This window comes from Echinops telfairi, unplaced genomic scaffold (genome assembly GCF_000313985.2).
Source record: "Echinops telfairi isolate 266 unplaced genomic scaffold, ASM31398v2 ScPeMD7_2;HRSCAF=8, whole genome shotgun sequence".
NCBI lineage: Eukaryota > Metazoa > Chordata > Mammalia > Afrosoricida > Tenrecidae > Echinops > Echinops telfairi.
In genome coordinates, this window is record NW_022103898.1 from 45337868 (window position 1) to 45355302 (window position 17435).

Consider the following 17435-nt stretch of genomic DNA (forward strand, 5'->3'; position numbering starts at 1 on the left):
AAGAATTCTCAAATATTCGTGCAGGTAGTAAAAATTGCTATATCAATGTTGGGAAACCGTCTGTCAAGTTTCTTCTGAAATTAAACTTATCCTCACTCTAAAAATGCAATGATTATTTTCTTAAGTACTTATTCAAGAGAAAACACAAACAGAAATACATATCTGAAAAAACATTAGTACAAAAATTTCCAGAGGGACTTTATATTAATGTAAAACTAGTTTCTATAACCCCAAACTACAAACGATCAAAATATCCATGAACATGAGAATGAATAAACATAGTGTGGTATACAATGATCACTGTTCAGCAATCAAAAAGGATGGTCCTGTTTGTGTAAACAACGTGCAGGAATCTCACACAAAAGCTAAGGGAAAAAGCTAGGGGGAAAGATAACGTACTGTGTGACATATGTATAAAGATTCAACGCATGGGGCTCAGTTCACAAGAGTGGTTGATTCTAGGACTGACAGGAAAAGGGGTAGTGAGAATTTTGGAGAAAGGGATGATAATCATATTTTTAGTGAACCAAGTAAACTCATCATTTTTTAATTTAATAAATAAACATTTAATAAGACTTCTATGGCATTGGGTTTGGACTTTAACAAGTATCTACTTTGGGGAGCTAGGATTCAAAATGTTATATACATTAGCTTATCCATCTTCAGTGGGCTATTTATTTCATGTACAAAATGTATATTGATTTTAAACATAAATGTAATTGCCTAGTTTACCAGAAATATATTGAAGTAAGTTATTTAGAAGTGGAAAATAAAATTTTTTAATTATTTCAGCATGCCTAACTACATGGATTTAGGAGCTGTGAGGACACTGGACGTAAACCTTGACTGCTAACCACAAGGACAACAGTTCAAATCCCACTAGCAACTCTGTGCAAGACATAAAGCTCTCTGTTCACATACTGATTTACATTCTAGGGAGCCTTACATTGTGTCACTATTAGTTTGAATCAACTCCATGTTAATGGGCGTTATGCAGATCTGTTCTTTGTAAATTCCATTCATTTATATAAATTTAAAACAACTCTTTACCTTAATGTAACAAAAACTGAAAGGTCTATTATTTTTCAAAGATATGCTATTTGGAACTTACCAGAAAGACAATTGTTGCTGATATCCAGTTTTTCCAAAGAAACAAAATGAAATAGCGGTATCATTTCTGTTAAACTGAAAACACAAACACATGAAATTTATAAAACAATTCAATTGAATGTCCCCAGTATTACTAATGCTCTTACATAATTCTACCATTGTTAAGAATCAGAGATTTCTATTCATTTAAAAAAAGAAATTATAATGGAATCACAAGTTTTAATAATAAATGCCATGGTGATATAGTTGATATTTGAAGAAAGTTAATTTTGTTATTGCTTTGCAAATATAATTTTTTTCTGTATTTTCTTCCTAGCTCAATGATATAGCCTGATCACTTAAGGTAAACACACATCACTTATTTTAACTACTCAACAATATAGTTGATTAGAAATATTAGTTGTTTTATCTTAACTTTAAAATTGCTAAATTATTGAAAGCATTCTAAATACTGTCACTATTCAGTGTCACTGTGGTAGTTTAAAGTTGAAATATGTTCAACAATAAACAATGAACCCAAAGAACCCAATAACAGAAAACGTTTCACTTTGATGAAAGACAAACCTTTTCTACGAACGCGAATATCTAAATTTGGTATTGTGATTTCAAATAAGAGTAATATACTGCCCTCCATTTTTAAGTGTTTATTATTTCTTATATTATAAATTATCATTAAGAATCATTCAAGCAAAAAGCATAAGTGGTCTACAAAATTTCACAATATTGGAAATAAGGTCAAAACAGTTTTACTTGCATTTCCAACTTCTGTGGTAAATCTATTTAGAAACTAAAGCTAAGTCAGATCATATGAATCTTAAATAAGAAAAATTCCTTTGCATAAAATATATTCTCATCATAATAACAAAAGTCTTCTGAACTAAAACCATCTGTAAATGTTAGAAATTCATTTGTTCAAAATAATTTTGGCTACAGGAATATCTGTTATAAAAAAAGAGTAAGTATTTATCTCCATTTCTTTTGCTTTCCTGACTTTTATAATATCTCCTCAGCTATCAAAGCAGAACAATTTTCTTTTTTATTCTACAACCTTCCTGCCACTAAAATATAAACAAACAAAAACTACTCGTATTTTAAGGCCAGAAACCTTCAGAGTAGTATTGTGACTGGAGGCACCATGAGGTCTGGCACAAAACTAACACTTGTATTGAACTTGAACCCTCCCCTATCCTGTTCTGCATTAGCAAACAGACAGAGGACACTATTGGAAGAAGAAGTAGAAAACAGACTGAGTAACAAGGTTCAAAGATTCTTTTAAATGTTACCAGGCCTAAGAACAACATCACTATTCATATGAAACTTACAAAATACCATTTATTCTAATTGCGAAGTGGGAAAAAACACACTTAATGAAATACGAGAAAAAGCAATAAAATACTGGCTAGTCCATTTTCAGTTCTCTATAATTTGTATATATATGCTCCCTAATAGTAAGATTTGTCTAAATGTCCCCTGGACAATCAAAACGAAGAAGAAAACAAGGACTTAAAAACATTGATGATGCATATGTCTTAATTTTATGACATTTTCTATTTAAGAGCAATCTATATTATTATGAATAATAACTTTAGACTCCTCTAGTGAATATACAATTCTAATAAATGCATTTTATGACAGGAAAATTATTATTTATATTGCATCTTTAATATCTATCTAATATCTTACCAATTCTACTGTGATAATTTTGAGAGTAGTAGATATAATTTCTCTCATTTTCAGACTATCTCATTTTAAAAATTATCAATTATATGGGGATATATTTTTTAAATCGATAGATTAATTTGAAATAATCAATGAAACTTTAGAATTAAAAATCAATAGTAATTCTCCATGCAAAAATCAATCCAAGTAAAGAAATATTTAATTGGGCATTTTTATGAAAATGAAATATTTTTTTAGATAGACATGTCTTAAGAATCACATATTTTTCCTCTTTTGAAAGCTTTAATCAAGAATCTGATTAGGTTATTCATTCACCTTTATGACTATTTATTAGAACACCGGAAACCTGAGAGTAGAATCTTGAGAAAAAAGACTAGGGGGAAAAACCCTCTAAGACCTTCTTTTTTCCCCTTTTACTGACATTCTGTATATATTTTTTTTCTAAGAAAATTCAAACCAGAAAGACAAAGGACATTAGTGAAAACCTAATACCGTTTGACCTTGTCACATTCGCCCTGGGCATAAAAAGATATAAATTTCAAAGAGGACAAAAAGCGAAAGATTTGTACAATGAGTAGCCAATGGGTAATAGTTTCCACTTTCTGCTCTTATTTAGAAACTCAATGGAAGTCGAAAGGCTGGAGACTCAGTTAGAACTCTGCTGAGTCAAACTTAAAACAGTCATGCTCTAATGAACATTAAAACAGAAGTCAGGATGAAGCAAATGTTTCAAATAATATATACCAAATATCATTAAAAGTATTGCATTTGTTGGGAAAAAACACATATGGACACAATCTCTTCCTTTTGATGAAAATATTATCAAAAATTAAAAGAAAAATATATGCAATTTAAGTCATACCAAACACTGTAAATCAAAATGTTACATTGAAGAAACCCATGTTAGGTTTATAATACCTAGTCACACATACTCTATTTCTGGACAAACATTAAAATCCCATAAAGCTCTATCTCACAGTGACCGTGTATAAAGACTGTCTTCTCCTGCGCCATCCCAGAATGGCTTTTAGGTTGAAGCCCAGTATTATAACCACTGTGTCAAACTCATGGTGTACAATGCATAACTTATACTGGTAATTCTATGAAGCTTGTTAAAAATTGTAAGACTAAAAATTATTTTATGTCATTATTTTAAAATTTGTAAATATTCTATATGTCGACTTCTATCACATTGCAAAGACGCCCTGAGGCCTTTCTCCCTTCACCCACTCAGAAACGGGAGATAACCGGTCCCAACGAGCTTAGAGAATCCCAGACGGAATAGACTCACCTACAAGGGGTAGTATTAGAGAAATATTTTAAAACAATAGATACTGCACACTAACAGCACCTTGTGCTATGATGAAAAGCTTAAAAGAAAAGATACTGCTAGGTTCTTTAAAGGTAAGTATGCATATTATTAATTTCTGTATCCACTAAAGTAGGACAGCACCACCTCAGTATTACATATAAGACAAAGCAAATAATATTATAAATAAGGATCATTTGGATTAAATAGCTCAATTACTGATATTCAATTCTAAAATAATTTTTATGCCCTAGTTTATATAATTCCTTGTTATGTAGGACTGATATGAGCAACAGGTCATGTAGACTAAAAGGCCATCTAGATTATCAATTAATATCAATCCTAATTTTTAGAACTAGAATAACGTCTTCATTATTAAAATTTCCCCAAGACATTAGAGGCATTATTTTAAATGTCTTCTAGTATCGTTAATAAGCATGGCTTGCTAAATTTAAAATTAAGTTTTATTATCTGGTTGGAGAGCCACTCCTATAACACAAATTCAACTAACTGGTGAATAATCTACTTTAGATACTCAAAACATATCTGAGGGCTTTATTTCTTTCCTGGGAAATATTCTTCTAAGATTCAATAGCTTTGGGGATGTTCCACATTACTTAAGCCTAATGAACCTGGTTTTCAGTATGAATGTCATTTTAAATACAAATAAATGTTCATAATTTTATTTGATGTAAATGATTTATGGGAATTTTTGAACGTGGATTAATTTAATGTTTTGCAAAGTTTATTAGGTGGAAGCTAAATAGTTTAGAACATGCATGCTCAAAGGACGGACACAATTGTAGTAGAGATTGAGACTTAATTTTACATGTATTTTAGAATCCAAATACGTTAAAATTAGGCAATGTTCAAAAGTTTGAAAGAATTGTAGAACTCAAAAGAGTAATTTCTTATTAAAGGTAGTTCCTTTTCCCTTCTCCATGTGCCTTTGATGAACAAATTAATCATATTAGAGTGACTAGGTCCCAATGAAATATTAAGCGGATGGAGGGAGACACATGCATAGTGTGTGTGCCCCTGCTTTGGTTTTAGACATTTATCCTCTACAACAATCCAGATGTTTAGTGGTCTCAAATGGATATTCTGTGGCAGGTAACCATTTCGATTTAATGTTAAAATACTTTTTTTAAGTGTTACATTATATCCTTAGGGAAATCAAATTTAAATTAATCTTAACAGTTACAAGAAGACATGCAAGTTGAGAGTATCTTAAAAATCATTCTTCCAGGACTTAATAAGTACCATTTGAGAGAATGAGACATCCTTCTGAATTAAATTAACGACCTCCTGTATTTTCTAAGGGCTATATTCTTTACAAATATAAACAAACCAACCTTGTGAAGTACATTTTTGAAAAGAAACAAAATCAAGAGAATCAATTTACAATTAAAATTCTAATAATTTAGGGTATACCAAGCACGACTTTGTGTTTTAAAATTGTATAAATTTATTTTTATAAGATGATTTACCTACTATGGTGCACTTTTACTAGAAAAACTCAAGTTTTTCTGGTTGGTTATGAGCATCACACATTTATTTTATGTTAGAGTTCACTGCATTGTTAAAGTAAAGTAAATTTGTACCTGTTTTGAGAGAGAGTAAGATTTTGTAGTAAAGGCAGCCAATATGAAGAAAATGCATCCACAGTTGAAATGCTGTTATCATCCAAGTGCAATTCTCTTAATAGAACGTGATTATCCAATGATGGAAGCTAGATTTAAATTTGCTTCATTAGTCACATTAAGCAAAATAACTCATCAGTTAGTAAAGTTAGAAAAAATAATACCTAACAAAAGAAACAATAGCTTTGCTGTGGTAGTTTGCATATAATAAATCAAAGTATAATATAATAAGAATTTTCTTTGAATTAAATTTCTAATAACTGACTTTATACTGGCAAAATTAGTGTTTTTATAAAAAATACATCATGACAAATTATAATTTCTTAAAAGAAATTTTATCCGACTAATTACTGAACTATAACTGAAAATTTGTGATTTATTGTTTTATTATTATGAAAATGCTAAATTAAGTTAATCAATAAGATATTGAAACTGTATTGAACTTTTTAAATAGAGAAAAATATACAATAAAATTAATTTTATGTCAAATGTGCCTGATGAACAAAAAGGAGACAATTCAGCATTGTTTTGAAAACATATGGTGGCTTATATCTTTATCAAGTGAATATTATATTAAATTGGTTAATCCAAAGCAATTACCTCACTTAAATAATTTCCTTGTAACTTCAATATTTGGAGCAGTCCACAGTTTGCAATGCCATGAACTTCAGTTAGATGATTATGTGAGCAATCCAAGTATATAAGGGTAGGAGTGTCAGAAAGACCTTTTGTACCGATTAACTGATTGTGGTCCAAAATTAGCTGCTGAAGGTTTTTCAATGATTCTAAACCACCTGGAAGAAAAAATTTCAAGATCTCTTGTATTATACATTCTTCCATACTCTAAGAGGGAGTTCCTACTTGTTTTTCATGTGTATATTATCTAATTGTTACATTTGCATATTTTCCAATATTCATAATTACAACACTTAAAATTCTTGATGAAATTTATCTCATGAGATGATTGATAATTTAAATTTGCATCTGTGATATAGTTTTGAATGGTATAATAATATATCAATTGAAAAATCAACTTTACATTGGACACTGAGTACTAAGTGATTTTGCTTTCAAATAACAGTAAAACACAGAGAGAAAAGATTGAGTTTTTGTTAGTTTTATCAACTCAATTTCAGTCCCTTAGATTTTGAATCCTCGCTTAAGATCATATATTTATAACCTTACTTAAGGTATATATAGATATATAGCATTGGAATATCATTTTACTAATACTGAAATATCTGCCTTACATTCCCCCAAAACGTAGACACAACTATATTAGTACTAATGAACTTTTAGTATATACTACAGTTATTTCAAGATAGTCATTAGCAACTAGGTTTTTCACAGATAAGCTCTAAAAACAATGATGCTATACTAGTGAAGATTCTAAAGGTGTGAGTCACTGGTAAGAAAAAAACTGAGAAGGTCGTTCAAATCAGCCAACAGAAATTATCATTGGACACAGATGATGAAGAATTCTATAAAAGTGTATGGATAATATAAAAAGTCTAGATTTAATTAATATTTTTAAAAATAAATAGATAGATAGATAAGGGTTCCTGGGGGGTAAAGTAAGGGAGGGAGGGGATACAGGGGAGCTGATATCAGGAGTTCAAGAAGAAAGAAAATGTGTTGAAACAGATTGTGGTCGCAATTGTACAATACTGCTTGATGTGATTGAACTATGGAAAGTTATGATATCTGCAAGATCTCCCAAAAACATGACTTTAAAAAAAAAAGAATAAAAATCTAGATCAGATATGGAATTTTATGTTCTGTGTTGGTACTATGCTGTTGTAGGAATAGCACATTTTAGAAAGTGGAACTAAAATTGAAAGTCTAAAGTAAGCATAGATCAGTAAAATATCTTTACTGAGGATTGTTCACATAGGAGTTGTTGAAATGAAATCTTGAGGAAATTAGCTTTATTTGTATTTTCTTGTCAAGTTCCACAAAATATTGTTTCAATTAAATGTCCAAACAGATATGGGTTATTTTACCAAAATACTTATTTGATAATCAATTGATATAGGTAACCCTTAAAAGAAACAAAATTGCAGTAAAATTAATATCTAGAATTCATTAATGTTTTTATCTTAGAAAAACTTAGAAGTATGAATCCAATATTTGTTCCTTTGATTATACATTTATGAGGACACACATCAAGTTGTCATTTATAAGAGGACGCAGATCAAGTTGGCTTTATTACATATGAAGAAATTAAAGAATCAAGTAACATTACCAAGACCTCACAGGAAAATTTAATTTTGTAGCATCGTTATATTCAGGTAATATAATGGTTAGTACGGTAGTTATACAGTAAAAATAATTCATTGAAACACATTTTAAGATAATTATAAAACAAAAATGTTGACTCTGATAAAAATTCATGTCAAATGAAGGACTTAATGTGTTAACTTACTATTCTCATACAATTTTTTCATGTTCAAAAGTATTTTTCCTTATGAGAAATGTTATATGACGTCAAAGACAAATAGACAAGTACATAACAGAAGTAGAAGCAAAAAGAAACAAATCTAAATTTAGCCAGTAATTTTACATGCTTAAGCTTTTGTCAGGGATCAGTGTATTACACCTTCTTGTACTATAAAATAGTAATTCCAACAAAGAAAATTGACATCCAGTATTATCAGGGATAAACTGCCTTTTCAAATGTTTAGCAAAGTAAAAATCAGAGAATAATTATATATTGTCAATTTTAAGGAATTAGGAATATTATATTGTGTAATAATGAGTTGTTGTCTTAGAATAAAGTATCTTTTACTACATAGTTAAATGTCTTAAACCATGTACTTTTATAAAAATTCATGCCCAAGGCTGTTAAATTTTTCATCATTAATCTAAATACAGTTTCTATTAACTCACTTGAAATGGGTAATTCAGTTCCAAAACTTTTCAAGGATGGCCCAAGAAGAACAGCTATACATTAATGAAAGGCAAGGATTTACATCAAAAAAGATGAACAAGAACAGCAGATAATGCAGAAGAATTGAGAAAGAATTATGCTATGAGGAAAAGGCAAAATATTCTTAAACGAGGGCTTAGCATGAAAAAACTATTATATAAATGTTAAAGTAGTCAATAATGTACTTTAAAGTAGGAGCAGTGTCAGGCAGAGTTGCAAAGGAGCAAAATGAAGTAAACAATTGAAAAGATCCACCACTTTTCAGAATTTTGATAAAGAAGAAAGGACTCGCTAAAGGCCTTAAATAGCATACAGGATCCTAAGTTATCTACTCTTTTGTTCTCTCTACTCATTCCAATGTGTTTGGCCCTTGCTGTTCCTAAAACATGTTAGACATACTTCCACCTCAGTATTGTATTTGTTTGAAACAACTCTCAGCGTGAGCCATATGAGATCAGAAAGAGTTAAAAAAAAAAACCTAATTAGCTAATTTCATATTTTGGAAAACCCAATTTTCCATTAATCTACAAAGAATGGAAGAGCAGTCTAACCAATAATGAGTTGACCACCTCAAGAAATAACGATGCTTTCATGCCTCAAAGTATTGATAAATATTTGACCTAACATTTTTACTAATAGAAATCCATTAGATAATACCCACATAACTATAAAGTGATGTTACTTGCAATATTAATTAAAATACTGACTTTTAAAAATTCTTGAGAAAATGCTGTTACCTCCTTTCAATTCTACTGTTCCATAAAGTTTTTTTTTCAAAACCACTTTATTGGGAGTTAAAATAGATATATTATTCAATCACATCAATAAGTATTGTATAATTGCTACCACAATCAGTTCCAAAACATTTTTCTCCTTCCTGGACTCCTTGACATCGGCTTCTTTTTACTACCCCACCACCACTATATCCCCCAGAAACCCCTATCCTACTTGCTGTCCCTATAGATTCATCAATCCAGGGTTTCATATACTAAAAAACCGAAAAATATAACAAAAATTCAAGAGGGTGACCCCCAATGATGTAACACATCTGAGATAAACTCCAATATGCTCTAACAAAAACGAAAATACAGTAAATGTTGAAAACCAGATCAGGCCTAACATGCATCATGGGGGGATCAACTGACAAGGTTTTAACTGTTCTAATCAGGTTTACCATTTCCATCTTCCATAGGCATCTCTCCAACGCACTCGATTTGGTAACCGCTTTCCTCCCATCCTTCCAGAATGGATCGAGGGAAATCACTGGAGGTGTATTTCTTATGCAGATCCCACACATTTTTCTAGGGTTCCCACTGTTATCCATAGCCTTCGGCAAACCAGAGGACGTGTAAGACAGAAAATTCATGGTGTCTGAGGAAGCGGAAGACAGCTGTGCCAAGATTGTTGAACTATTGGTAGGCAGACAAACATGGTCTTGCTACATCAATGCTCTGTATGCTGTACGAAAAGATATATTATTCTGGCAAACCTGTGACTGACATTCTCAGTGAATATTAGTATAAATTTCCCCTGAAAATCAACTCCCATTGTTTGTGTGAATAGTCTGCAGTCATGAAAGGAGGGATTCTGTACACGTGAATAATTCAGGTACTGCGATATGGAGCTGGCCTATAGGGGCCCAATATACCTCTATCAATAGGGCTTTAAAAAATTCGTACCGGGGAAAATCAAAGATAATATTAACAGAAGATTGTTATGCCCTAGAGGGATGATCGATAAGACTCTCTAGCATAAATTAATAAGGAGGTTTTGAAAGGGAGCCAACGGCAGACTGAAAAACAAAAAAATAAAAGCACAGATCCAGGAATTTGGACTTGCACTAAATCCTAGCTCCAATTTAAGAACAATTAGTTCTTACTTCATGCCTCTGCTCTACACTTGCCCTCAGGAAGGGAACACAGAAGATACGGGTGCTATAGCAAAGTGTGGTGAAGAAATTAGAGGGTTCCCAGCTATCAGATAAAATAGTATGTTGGGTCTTAAGGGCTTGTTTCCAAACATCTAACTGTGATGCCAACGAAGACCACAGGGAAGAAGCACACTGACATCAGTCACTGGAGGATTGCAAATCAGATGATCTGAAGTCGGAGGAGGAACAGTATCAGAGCCTACATTGTGAGAATCCATAAACTTTCTGACACCGCTCAAACAAATATATGGGGACAAGTTAAATGTCTATTAAGAATTTAAATAGTTGAATGTAAAACTATCTGAAATTTAGACCTCCACCTAATTCACAATTAAAACCTCTTCAAAATATCTATTAAGAATGGAAAAGTAAAATATATTGTGGAGTTAAATATTGAAGTAACATTGGCATAGAAGGAAGTTCATGATAAATTGCTGTATACAAATACTAAACAGCTTTTAGCTACTGTTGACGTTGACTGCTTTTGCATCATTGCCAGTTCATACTATAACCATGCCACACATTAAAACTGCTCAATAGGGTTTTCTTAGTGATGAGCTTAAATGTAAACATGCTGGCAGACCTCTTCCTCCACAGGACTATTGGGTGGACTTGAACTGACAACCTGATGTTAGTAGCAAAGAATAAAAATTTGTGCCATTCAAGGACTTTGAATTGTTAATCTACCAAGTATATGTAAATCTAGATAGACTATCTATCATTGTATTGCACAGAAAAAGTCTGGAATGATTCATAAACACAGTTAAAACTGGTTATTCCTCCAAAATAAAAGATGTGGTAAGCAGTTTCATTGAATACGTAGCAGAATTCTCTTTCTTTCTTTTTTTTTTTAACTTTTTAAATGAGAATGTATACAAGGGAGCTCAAAATGTTCATGGAAAAAATGGGATTTAAAGATAGTGGATTTTTTCCCACTAACTTTTTGAAATCTTCTTGTGTGTACAATTCAAAAAGTATGTATTGCTACCAGTATTCATTTGTGTACACAGATAGAGTTGTTCCAAATCAAATGTGTTTGACCATGTCTCTGAGACCAGTGGATGTTTTCAGACAAATTCTCTCGATAATGCCCTTAGTCTCATGGTTCAAAGCCAAACAGTGGTTTCCACGGGAATCTGTCGGGTCAGGTCCATTCCAGGAAGGATTTAGCTGAGAGGGTTATGGCAACAGGTTCTTGTTTTAATTTTTGTATTCCAAAGGGAATTTTGAAAATGGAAAAAGGAAACTGAAAACTACATTGGTGAAAGAAGACAGTAAGATAGGAGAGTTCTGCCAAGGAATTTTTTCTTTCATATCTAAATGATGCACTTGTTCGTTCTTCAAGAGCACTAAGTGCTGCCTGCAGAGAATATCCGCAGGAAGCTGGATCTTCCTCACCTTACAGCCTTGACCTTGCCCTCCTTGAATTTATCTTTCTTCCCAATGCTCAAAGAACATGGAAAAGGAACACAGTTTGAGTTTCTCAAGGATATTAAAATTGGTCTTGGATATGGCACAAATTGAAAAACGAACTTCTTCATAGAAGTGTCGGAGATAAAACTATCAACTACAGAACTGCATAGACCTAGAGGACAGAAACAATAGAATCTCATGTAAATATGTTTATATAATAAGGGTGTCTACGATTTTGTGGGAGAGTTTCTAAATAACCTGAATATATAAGAAGGCATTTCAAAAAGTTCTTGGAAACTTGGAAGTGAAAGATAATGCTATTATTCCATAAACTTTTTGAAGGCCCCTCATATACTCGCACAGACAGGCAGTGACACCCCACCCTATGAATGGCTTTCCTTAAACACAAATGTAGTGTCTGTCCCTGGGCAAAGTTGAATGGTGTTCCCTCTCGACCTGCTGATGCCCCTCAGGTGGTAGTCAGCCCACACTCACCCACACATGAACTCCACTGGTCAAGTCTTAAACCAAACGCCAGAGGTGATGGCGGCCCATCAGAGGAAGATTTGTGGGCAGGGCCTCCATCAGGGTCCTGCAGACAGTGCTGGCTCCCTCTGGGGTTCATATGGGCACAGTATAGGCAGGTAGCTGCAGGTCCGGGCCTTTATGTGCACCTATATGGGCCCTGTTCTGGCATGGTTTGCAGCCAAGTAGGAAGGGGCAACACTGGACCGATATGAGGGCTCCAGCTCTTGCTGACCTTGGCCCAATCTGACCTCAGCGGCCCAATCTGACCTCAGCGGCCCAATCTGACCTCAGCAGCCCAATCTGACCTCAGCTGTGTATTATGCCTAAAGCCGTGCAGCCAGAGCGCAGCACCAGGCTCCTAGAGATAGCAGGTAGGAGAGTCCAGGTCTGAGGAGGAGATACTAGCCACTTCCCACCCTGAGAAAAGGGCACAAAGACGAATAGGGGCCCGTCACCTAGGGACGACCATGATGTCCTCACTGCCTATAGCGCTGGCAGTGTACAATGCTTCCTACTAGCAAATGGGGGATACTTGGGGCACTCATCAATACATTACTACTATTACTACTTAATGACATTTCAGTGTTTCTGAAACCATTTCTTTAATGCTTTTTATGAATAGAAAGGTATACTATATGCTAAATCAAACATTAGACTGAGTTAGATACAAACCATACCTAAAGGTTCTGACTTACAAGTGTGTCTTAAAGATAAATTTAGGAACATCAGAAAACAGAGAACTGTCTCTTTTGAGAAAAATAATGAATAACACAGTATCGAAGAGGACTGTGATGCTATACTGCATACCTGACCAACAAGAAAAAAGAGGATGTGGCAGGCTTGGAAAGAATGTAAAAGCTTAGTGCTGGTATTCTCTATTTTACCAGTTGTCCAGTAAATACTTACTCCTCAGGATACCCCAGAGGCTGGAGTAGAACTGTACCCATGCCGTGCTCAATAGTTGATTTCAGTTTTTCTCTTTTTCTTTAGATTCAGAAGGCCTTGCTTCTGAGGCCCATTTAGGGGAACTCAGTCTATCACCGCTCAGTCACTGTCAACCATGCTAAGCATCTGCCCACTAGTTTATCATAACCGAGCGGGACAATGCTGAACATAGTCAGGGAGAAGTTTTAATTTTAAGATGAAATATTTCAAGGAAATTCTGCAAAATGGTAAAAAAAAAATGACTTGATATGATATCTAAAACACTGGCCAAAATAACCGTGAGGGAAGGGGAAATGCATTTCAAAATGAAAAAAAAATTGAAACACATATTATGACATAATTCAATGGTTAAGCTAAAGAAAGAGAAATAAATCTTTCTACTGAAATCTTACCACCACCACCATCTCCTCCCATTACCCACCCCTACCCGCCCCCCCCAAAAAAAAACCATCTAAAAAATGTGTGGAACTGAGATCTGTAAGTAACCATGTGAGCAATCATGGAAACAGATCCTTCAGCCATTATGATCAAGGCTTGCGAGAGCTGCAGTGCTGGCTGGAAGTTTGACTGCAACCTCTAAACCACTAAACTACTCACAGATCCCTAGCCCACAGAAAATAGGAGGTAATAAATTTTCTTTATTTTAATTGCTGAATTTCTCTTTGCTTCAAAACAACATGTAACTAAATATCCTATTCTGAAGAAAGAAATATAAAATGCTTTGAGCTATAGAAGAACATTTTAAAGGCACTTAAAACAACAATAATTCAAAAGCATGAAAATAACAGAACTAGGTAAACAAATGGATCAAAAATACTATATTAGTTTACATAATTTCACCAACAATGTACAGAATAGAGTTTAAACTTGGCCCCATACCATCCTCATCCTCATTGCTACGTCTCAGCCCATTGTGGAAGCCGCTATGTTCATCTTTGTCATTTAGGGTTTCCACAGCAATACCATATATACCAAGAAATAATGTTTATAATGTACCAAGTAAACTATAATTTAAAATTAGAATGCACAACTGCTTTTTTATTCAAGTTTGAAGGCAGCTGACAAACATTTTCAAATATTAAATAATTCAGGAACTATAGCATTCAGTGTTCTCTCTCTCTGAAAGACAAGATCCATCCCCATCCCCCTCACCACATATTTATCCAATTTGTATGCTGAACGAATAATCCACAAGCTGGATTATAATGAAGAGGAAAGCAGTATCAGGATTGGAGAAGGGCTCATCAACAACTATGATACAGAGATGATGACACTTTACTTGATAAAAGTGAAAGAGGACTTGAAACACTTACTTATGAATATCAACATAACACAAAAAGTCTCCTAACTAGACCCATAAACCATCACAGTAAGTAAACAAAACATTTAAATTGTAAGGAATTTCATTTTACTTGAATCCATAACCAATGTCCATAAAAGTAACGGTCAAGAAATCAAAAGACATACTGCACTGGGCAACCATGGTCAAAAACAAATGAAAAAAAAAAGGTTTAAAAACAAAGATGTCATTTTGAAGACTAAAATGCATCTGACCCTAACCATGGTATTTTAAATTATCTCATATGCACGCAAGAGCTGAACAATGAATAAGGAAGACCAAAAAAAAAAAAAAAGAATTAGAATGTCTTTGGAGTATGGTGCTAGCAAAGCAGATTAAGCTAGTAGAGGCTGCCGGAAGAGCGAGTCAACCTGTTGGTGAAGCCCTATACACTGTTCCTTAGGATCCAGGATGGACAGTCCCTAGAGAATAAGACCATGCTTCATGAAGTGGAGGATCAGTGGGAGAGAGTGATGCCCTTAAGGAGATAGATCAACAGAGTGGTTGCAATAATGGACTCAAACATAATAAAAAGTAAGAGGATAAGGTAGGACTAGGCTATTTTGTTGGGTTGCATTGCCACTATTTGCTAAAATGGACTTAATGGCATCTAATAACAATAACAATGATTGAAATAATTCAGACAAGGAAAGACGAGGAGTTCTATGAAAAGAACTGGCAGTAACCAATTTTACTTAGCTCTAGCACTCTTTTAGGATATGTGAATGGATATACTCATAAAAATGTATGACTTGATAAAATCTTAAATTGTTTCTTTGTGGTAAAAGTCATAAACTATTTCAAATCATGAAAGTTAAAACTTTATTCATTTTACATTATATTTTTACATAATAAACATGTATTAGTATTAATTTGTATTAATAAACATGTATTAGCATAACATTAAAGCTAGGTAATAATTAAATACACAATTTCATTTCCATTATTTCTGGTCATGTAGCCTGATCTTACGAATATCTGAAAACAACTAAAAATAGGGTATACATATTTGAAAAATATCTAAGTGAGCTGTTAACAAAATAAACAAACAACAAAAACCCCAAATGTGAATACTTATAGGCAAAGGGAAATAATGCGAGTAATGACAGTGTTAGCATGAGTAGATTTGGTAAGCCTGGTAAACAAGAGGAATTTTGAAAGCCTTCCTGGCTGAGGTTTACTTAAGGTGTGGTGGGCAATTAAAATGGATAGTAACCCACCATAAAATTGTAACTCCTACTAGATATACCCAAGTAGGGAAGAGACAATTAAATTGCCTGCCTTCAATCTCCACACTTGGTAAAGAATAAGGGGAAAAACCCCTGTGCAAAGTAATTAACAGAAGTCGTCACTCCAATGGGTGTGGAGTGGTCAAGTTCACTCTGACAGTGTTAGAAGCAGCTACCAAAATTTTAGCATAAGTGGTTTTAGATCCTTTCAGTCACGTTGCATCTGAAAAAGTTTCTTAGAATAGGCACAAAGCTTAAATTGCAAAAAATACTTGACCATCCACTCACCAAAATAAATCACCCAAAATATACAACACAATAAGCTGTTGTCAGTAAGAACAGAAACAACTGAAAGACAGCAGCAGCACAATACCCACATGGAAATTAGGCAACACTTGAATCAAAACTCAATATCCTAGATGATCAGCAGGGAACAATCCATCCCTCGGAATACAGACCTAAGTAATACTCTAGAGGCAACCCAGAGAAAAACAGAACACGGCATATTGGAAATATGGAGTCTCGAGTCTGAAGATCTACATATCTAGTTTTTGAAGGGCAAAACCAAAATGAGTACTAAAAAACATCTGAAGAGCTAGTGGGTAACAAATAACCAAATACAATTTAAAAAACCCCATATATTTATGAATTGTGGCAAACCCCAACCAGTATGAATTAAAAAGACAGGCATTATACCCAGACCCAGACAGAGCAGAGCAGAAGTGTGTTAGCAACAATGGAGACAGGGTATCTTTGAAAGAGAAAGAATGCACAAAGGTCCAAAAACATCATTGAGAAGAGTTAACAAAAATAAATGTTTTTTAAAATAGTGGAATAATATCTGCAAATTACTGAAAATAAAGAAGCGTTAATTTCGAAAAAAATAAACAGTTATAATTATGACTCATACATAAATATAAAATAAAAGCATTTACAGACAACCACATTTAAAATTGGTTTATACCAAGCAGTTATCTCATTAGAGGCACTTCTAAAAGATTTAGTCAGGAGGAAGGAAAGTGATTCAAGATCTTAAATGTAAAAAAGAAATAAAGGGAGAGACAGTGATAATTAAGAGTAAGTATAATAAAACTTTGACTGGAAAACATTATTTGTGTGTATATGTATAAAACATTATGTGTATGTATAAAACATTAGTGTTTTACTTGCGGAGTTAAATAAAAAATACATCTAAAACCCTCAATGATAAGCAAAAGGCAGTAGACATGAGCTAAAATGTTATTACTCAAGGTCTGCTTGTTGACCTTTAGGAGTGTTTTCTGGACGAGTCTAATGGGGTGCCATGTCAACCCTTGATCTACTAACAGGATTTTTGTTGTTGTTGTTTTGTTTTTTTCCTCTTTCCATTTTTTTTTTTTT

The 17435-nt window shown here is 33.3% G+C and overlaps 1 protein-coding gene across 1 annotated transcript in view; it reads right to left on the minus strand.

Moving 5' to 3' along the window:
* Nucleotides 1-17435, minus strand: part of LRRIQ1 (leucine rich repeats and IQ motif containing 1) — a 232578-nt gene that overhangs the window by 194815 nt on the left and 20328 nt on the right. Inside the window, exons 5-7 of the mRNA XM_045288642.1 lie at nucleotides 6343-6536; nucleotides 5704-5831; nucleotides 1112-1185 (exon numbers count right to left, since the gene is read on the minus strand). Of these exons, the coding sequence (XP_045144577.1) occupies nucleotides 1112-1185; nucleotides 5704-5831; nucleotides 6343-6536 (396 nt within the window). The remainder of the gene's footprint in view (nucleotides 1-1111; nucleotides 1186-5703; nucleotides 5832-6342; nucleotides 6537-17435) is intronic.